The 7,688-nt window shown below is 46.9% G+C and overlaps 1 protein-coding gene across 1 annotated transcript; it reads left to right on the top strand.

Annotated features, from left to right (window-relative positions):
* The first annotated feature begins 1,321 nt into the window (after positions 1-1,321).
* Defb129 (defensin beta 129) lies at positions 1,322-7,044 on the top strand. The gene is made up of 2 exons (XM_021157073.1): positions 1,322-1,401; positions 6,507-7,044. Exons 1-2 carry the CDS (start codon positions 1,344-1,346, stop codon positions 6,947-6,949), a joined length of 501 nt encoding a protein of 166 aa, XP_021012732.1. The 5' UTR covers positions 1,322-1,343; the 3' UTR covers positions 6,950-7,044.
* Positions 7,045-7,688: the final 644 nt, after the last annotated feature.

The following is a 7,688-nucleotide window of genomic DNA, read 5'->3' as shown; positions in this document are numbered from 1 at the left end:
TGAGTTCGAGGCCAGCCTGGTCTACAGAGTGAGTTCCAGGACAGCCAGGGATATACAGAGAAACCCTATCTCAAAAATACCAAAAAAAAAAAAAAAAGTGTCAGGCAGGGTCTCAAGCTGGGCCAGACATTGGTTGGCCATTCTCTCAATTTGTGCTCCATCATTTATCCCTGCACATCTTGTAGGCAGGACACATTGTGGATTGAAGGTTTTGTGGCTGGGTTGGTGTCCCCATCCCTCCACTGGAAGTCTTGCCTGGTTACAGGGGGTGGCTGTTTCAGGTTCTATATCCCCTGTTGCTAGGAGTCTTAGTTAGGGTCACCCTTAGATTCCTGGGAGTTTCCATGGTCCTTGGCTTCTAGCTGGTCCCAGAAAGCAGTATGCATTTTTAACCTCTGAGCCATTTTTCTGGCCCTAATCACACATTTTGTTTATGCCATGCACAGACAGGTGTCCCCTTCCTGCAAGGAGTAGCTGTGCCCATCACATTTCCATTCAGGTCTACCTCAGGCTTCACGAGCAGTCCTGATGCTCGTCTCGACTCAGCATGCAGAGGACCAAATAGTCTCCAGACCAGTACCTGTCCCAAAGCTGAGCTCCTTTCTTGTTTGTTTTTGTTTTTTCGAGACAGGATTTCTCTGTGTAGCCCTGGCTGTCCTGGAACTCACTCTGTAGTCCAGGCTGGCCTCGAACTCAGAAATCCGCCTGCCTCTGCCTCCCAAGTGCTGGGATTAAAGGCAGGCGCCACCACGCCCAACTGAGCTCCTTATTTGAGGGACCTGTTCTGCAGGTCCATCGCCTCCTAGTCTGCTTCTTTTGACTGGAGAGGCTGAGAAACTTATGCTTGCCCTGCTCCAGTATTAATAACAAGTGTGGGGCTGGAGAGATGGCCCAGTGGTTTAGAGCTCACTCTCTGTTGCACAGAACCAGAGATCTGTTCCTAGCATCCAAATTGAGCCACTTTTAACCCAGTTAAGAGGATCCAAGGCCCTCTTCTGGCCTCTGGGGGTACTGCACCCTCATATACATACCTGCACACAGACACATGTGTTTGATTTTTTTTAAAATCATTTAAAATAAAAGAACAAGAAGTATAAAGATCATCTTTTTCTTGCCTTAGATATATTGTGTCCCACCCCGCCTCGAGACAAAAAAATAACAACACATAGAAGTTTGCTGAAAAACTGTTATCAAGCAGAATCAGGGAAAACTCAGCTCCCTGAGCAGCACACAGACCTCCTTGGCTGCACTTCACTGCTCATTGCCCAAGGCCATGAAGAGGCCAATAAAGGCCAGAGCTCAAGAACACTAGCCCAGACCCCGGGCTTTTCTACCACTCAGCCATGAAGCTCCTTTTTCCTCTCTTTGCCAGCCTCGTGCTTCAGTCTCAGGTGAAATCAGGTAATGTGGAGTCCTCACTTAGGGAGGGTGGGTGTGGGGAAGCAGGATTCGGCTGCCCGTGGTGTTGAGACCCCTAAGAGATGCTGAAAGATGACATCCCCCCACCCCACCCCCCAAAAAAAGTGTGGCTGGAGAGCTAACCCAGTCCCTAGACTGTGTCTGGTGAAGACACAGGGAAGGTGGGGTACTGTTTGTGTATTCAGGAACTGTCTGACATATTATGTAGGCTCTGTCTCTGAGCTTGCAACTCAGCCCAGGTCTTCTGAGCTCTATTTCTGACTTAACCACCTTTTATATTTTTAAGATCTGTGTGTCTGTCAGGCAGTGGTGGCGCACGCCTTTAATCCCAGCACTTGAGAGGCAGAGACAGGTGGATTTCTGAGTTCGAGGCCAGCCTGGTCTCCAGAGCCAGTTCCAGGACAGCCAAAGCTACACAGAGAATCCGTGTCTCGAAAAAAAAAAAGTGTGTGTGTGTGTGTGTGTGTGTGTGTGTGTGTGTGAGAAAGAAAAAGAGAGAGAGAGAGAGAGAGAGAGAGAGAGAGAGAGAGAACACAGTGGGTGTCGTATATGACAAAAAGAGAGAACAAAGAGGCACATGCATGTGGAGGTCAGAGGACAACTTCAGGGGTCAGTCCTTGCCATCTATCGTGTTTAGGCAGAGTCTTCTGTGGTTTGCCACTGTATATGCCTGGCTAGCTGGTCCTTGGGGTGGGGGGATAGTCCTGTGGGTTCTCCTGTCTCTGCCTCCCAATGCACTGTAGGGACACTGAGATGCACCACTGCATCTGGCTTTGCATGGGCTTCAGGGCCCACATCTCAGGTCCTCATGGTTACACAGCAAGTGCTTTGCCTGCTGAGCCTTCTCCCCACCCCCATCAAAACCATCTCTTACTGCAGAGATCTAATCTCCGTGTACCTCTGTGCACAAGGAATGAAATGCTTATCTCTGTGTAAAAAGAAAAAAAGAAAAAACTTTTAGGATTCGGTAAGCAGGTCTATGTCTCCATATCAGCTTTTCGGGGAGAGTCTTATAATTTCTCTCAGATTCTGTCTTCCTGGAAATCCTTCAACTACCATTAAGGTGTCTAGGGACACACTATAGCACATGACAAAACAGGGGTCCACTTTTCTTGAAAAGGGAGAAGGATGGAGGCTTGTTTCCGTGATCAAGAAACACCCAGCTACTTAGGAGAATCACAATGAATCAGACAAAGAAAAGAAAGAGACAGAGATGTCTGTAAAGCTCTCATGCTGGGGACATAGGCAGGTAAGGCTATGTGTCCTTGAGTAAAGTCCTTAACCACGTTCAGCTTCAAAACCGGCATGAGTGTAATGGGGGAGTCGGTGTAACTGTTTCTGGTTCTAATGTGTCTGTTCTATGGTCCTTGGGAGAACAACGAGAAGATATATGGAAATAACAAAACAAATATGTACATGTGCAAAAATAGTCTCTGGGAATTATTTATGTTTTATTGGCATACATTAATTATATACAATAATCAGATTCTTCATGGCATCTCCATATGCACATGGTGTGTTTTTATTACATTTACTCCTTATCCGCGCTTGCCCCTCCCACTCCTGCTGATCTCCATTCCCACTCCTCCTGGCTATCCCTTTCTAACTTGGTGTCTTTGTGTGTGTGTGTGTGTGTATGTCTGTGTCTGTGTCTGTGTGTCTGTGTGTGTGTGTCTGTATGTGTGTGTGTATGTGTGTCTGTGTTTGTCTGTATGTATGTGTGTGTCTGTGTGTCTGTATGTGTCTGTATGTGTGTGTGTGTGTCTGTGTGTGTCTCTGTGTGTATGTGTGTGTATGTGTGTTCTGTGTGTCTGTATGTGTGTATATGTCTGTGTGTGTGTATGTGTGTATGTCTGTGTGTGTGTCTGTGTGTGTCTGTGTGTCTGTGTCTGTGTGTCTGTGTCCGACTGTGTGTATGTGTGTATGTCTGTGTGTGTGTCTGTGTGTGTCTGTGTGTCTGTGTCTGTGTGTCTGTGTCTATGTGTCTGTGTCTGTGTGTCTGTGTGTGTCTGTGTGTGTGTCTGTGTATGTGTCTATATGTGTGTGTGTGTATGTGTGTGTATCTGTGTATATGTGTGTGTCTGTGTGTCTATGTGGGTGTGTTTGTGGGTGTGTCTGTGTGTCTGTGTGTCTATGTGTCTATGTCTGTGTCTATGTGTCTGTGTGTGTCTGTGTGTGTGTCTGTGTGTCTGTGTGTGTCTGTGTGTGTGTCTCAGTGAGTTTTATTAGGGTTGCTTTCAGCAGCGTGGGTAACTTATCGGTGGCTACACCACTGAAGAAAGCATCTCTTTTCCCCAATTATCCTCAGCTACATAAAGATCCTCAGGAGGGGCTGAGGTCTCTCGAACCCCTTTTCCTTCCACAGCAGGATGCTGACAGACCCAATCTTGTGCAGGTCGTCACAGGTGCTGTAACCTTGGGAAATTATCTGCTGCTATATAAATTACCTCTAATTTGCATAAAGTGATAAAATTATTAAGGTAGGTAACAAAGAAAGAAAATATTTCTTTTCTTTTCTTTCTTTTTTTTTTCGAGACAGGGTTTCTCTGTGTAGCCCCAGCTATCCTGGAACTCACTCTGCAGACCAGGCTGGCCTCGAACTCAGAAATCCACCTGCCTCTGCCTCCTGAGTGCTGGGATTAAAGGCGTGCGCCACCACTGCCCAGCAAGAAAAGATTACTTAGTTGAGGGAAAACAGTAAGACATTGGGGTGTAACATTCAGCAGATGAAGATGAATTCCTAAGAACAGTGGGAAACTAGCTAGAGATGACAACATATGGGTTATGTTAATACGGACGAAGTTGGAGCTACACTAACAAATAAGGTCTCTGATGCACAGAGTGTTCAAAGAGGCAAGCCGTGAGAAAATGTTATGTCCCAGGAAGCATAGGTCTAGTGACTGACAGAGGTCAAAGATGACAGGCTTCAGAAAAGACAACACTCCTAAACACCCTATTAATTCTGTGTTAGAATTCTTTCTTGGTTTATTCCACTCAACATAAGCCCCCATTCCATTTCTCTCTTGCAAATGATCATTCCATTCTTCTCTGTGACCCACAGAAAGGAGAGTACTACATGTTGTCTTATTTGAAAGAAAAGAAATAGTCCACCTGAATATATACCCAGGCTGGCCAAAGAAGGCTTGCTTTGATCAGCACACATTGTACACATATGCTAAAATCTCCCACTGAACTCACTAATGTAACATATGTTAAAATAATAATCATGATTCTTTCTTGGACTAGTTTTACTGACATTGGTGTTTTAATAGGAATTACAGAGGGGGATGGGAGGCTCTGCTGGTGTGGAAGATGCAAGATTGGAGGTAAAAAATGCTGTCTTAGGGCTGGAGATGTAGTTTAGTGAGAGAGTGATTGCCACAAAGTCCTGTATTCAAAGCCCAGGACCACCAAACAAGGGAAGGGAAGGGGAGGGGAAGGAGAGGGAGAGGGAGAGGGAGAGGGAGAGGGAGAGGGAGAGCTGCTTGTGGACGTTGTACATCGTGGTGCGCACTAGGCTCCGCACCACGATGTACAACGTCCACAGGGAGAGAGGGAGAGGGAGAGGGAGAGGGAGAGGGAGAGGGAGAGGGAGAGGGAGAGGGAGGAGAGGGAGGAGGAAGGTAAGGAAACCAAGGAAGGAAGGAAACCAAGGAAGGAAGGGAAAGGAAAAGGAGAAGGAGGAAGGGAGGAGGAAAGAGGTGGGGAAGAGACAGAGAGAGAGGAAGAGAGGGAGGGGAAGGATGGAAGGAAAGAAGGGAGGGAGGGAAGGATGGAGATACCATTCTGAAACCAAGATGCACACCCATGCTCTTGAGCCGGAAGCCAGAAGACAAACTCAGGTGTCTTTCCCCAGTTACCATTTGCCTTGTTTTTGTTGTTTTCTGTTGTTCTTGGGACAAGGTTTCATTGTGTCTCTGGTTGGCCTGGAACTTTCTATATAAACCAGGCTGGCCTCAGACTCATGGAGATCCACTTTCTCTGCCTCCGGAGTGCTAAAATTAAAGGTGTGTGCCACCGTAGCCTGACTCATTCATTTTGGTTTTTGAGACAGGATCTTTCCTTGGCTTGAGGCTCACCAATCAGGTTATGCTAGCCAGCCAGTGAACCTTAGGGACTTGTCTGTCTACCCTGCCTTCCTGAACATGCTACCACACCTACCTTGTCTATATGGATTCTTAGGATTGAACTCACTTCCCTATGCTTGGGTAGAAAACACTTTACCAGGCCGGGCAGTGGTGGCGCAAGCCTTTGATCCCAGCACTTGGGAGGCAGAGGCAGGTGGATCTTTGAGTCCAAGGCTAGCCATGTCTACAGAGCTAGTTACAAGCCAGAACTACATAAAAACCCTGTCTTGAAAAGCACTCCTAGCNGGGCNTGGTGGCGCAAGCCTTTGATCCCAGCACTTGGGAGGTAGAGGCAGNCAAATTTCTTACTTCAAGGCCAGCCTGGTCTACAGAGTGAGTTCCGGGACAACCAGGGCTATACAGAGAAACCCTGTCTCGAAAAAACCAAACAAACAAAAAAAGAAAGAAAAGCACTCCTGAGCTGGGCAGTGGTGGTGCACACCTTTAATCCCAGCACTTGGGAGGTAGAGGCAGGCAGATTTCTGAGTTCCAGGAAAGCCAGGGCTACACAAAGAAACAATATCCCCCCCCCCAAAAAAAAAAACAAGAGGGAGAGAAAGAGAGAGAGGGAGAGAGAGAGGACACTTTACCAACTGAGTTATCTCTACATCCCATTCTTGAATATTTGTAAATTTGAAACAAGGTTTCGCTGTGTAGCCCTGGCTAGCCTGGAACTCTCTATGAAGTCTAGGCTGGCCTCAAACTCACAAAGATCTGCCTGTCTGTGCCTCCCAAGTGTTCAGATTAAAGGCATGTGATTAAGGTTACTCAAGAAGAGGAGACAAAACAAGAGATTTATTATACGCTCCAGGTCTTCTCTGAGGCACCACCATCATCAAACACTGTCCCCAAAGGCTGACAAACACCTTTCACTCTAATCCCCTCCCACCAGCAGTCTGAACATCACCTCTAATGATTAACCCTGGCCCAGTGTTTTCTCCCTCTCTCTCCCCCATGCAGAATTTGTGGCCATGAAAAGATGCATAATGGGCTTTGGGAAATGCAAAGACAGCTGCCTCGCTGAGGAAACCCAGATGCAGCATTGCAAAGCCAAAAAATGCTGCATTGGCCCCAAAGTGACAGAACTGATTAAAAGCTACCTGCGACAAGAAATACCCCACATCCCGGATGATGACATCGTAGAGATGATGAGGATAGAAAAGAATTCCTCAGAGGAAATGCAAGGAAAACAAGCTTTAATGGCACTCTCCCAAAGCCGAGCTGCCAAGAACCTTTTGTCCAATGCCAACTCTGCTGTGGGCCCAAATGCCTTCCCCGTGAGGTCTGTCACCACCAGGACCAGGAGACGCCGCATGGGCGATACTGCTTCCACTGAGATGCACATCAAACAAAGCAGGGATTCTGCCAAAGCTGCCCCTCAGCCCCGACCTGGACCACCTTAGACATGCCCAGGACCCCCATGGCAGTGGGGAAAGTGGATTAGTGGGTAGCAGGTCTTTCTCCTGGGGCATCAGGCTCCTCTCTGCTTCCACAGGCATTAAAATAAGACATAACTGTTCTGTAACCAGAAATACAATAAATAGCATTGACACTTCCGGTCTATGTAGTGAGGTCATTCTTCCTGGCGTCCCCCAGAGGGCTGAGCTACAGAGGGATGGATTTTAAGTTTAGATGTCAGGAGAGAGCAAGCCCTGGCTCCACAGGTGCTGAGCATCAGGCCTCCTCAGTGCAATGCTCATTTGATGGACTTTTCCTGTGGCAATGGTTAAGATATACTTCTCTTATTGTAGATCTGGGGGAAAGGCCCCTGTGCAAACCAGAACACAGAGAAAACAGAAGCTGGTGAAGTTCACTTCCATAACACTTTCCTTAGTGTGACATCTGAAACAATATCATCAGCACGGAAGTTATTTTGACATTTTTCACCTGTGTGACCTTGAACCATTTATCCATATGCTACCATCAATTTACTCATTCATTACTAGAGATACCAACATTTTGGTACATGCCAGAATTTAGCAATCTCAGACCACACCTCCTTTCTTGTTCCACATGACAATGGCATGGCCCTCCATCCCAGTCTTTGGAAAGCTTTTTCTATAGCATCATGGACATTTAAACACCTGCCTGTGTTTCATCTGTGCGACTTGATAAGTTTGGCACACACAAAAACCAAGGAAG

The sequence above is a fragment of the Mus caroli genome, chromosome 2 (genome assembly GCF_900094665.2).
Source record: "Mus caroli chromosome 2, CAROLI_EIJ_v1.1, whole genome shotgun sequence".
Classification (NCBI taxonomy): Eukaryota; Metazoa; Chordata; class Mammalia; order Rodentia; family Muridae; genus Mus; species Mus caroli.
The sequence above is the reverse complement of the archived record's forward strand: the minus strand, read 5'-3'. Positions and strand labels throughout refer to the sequence as shown.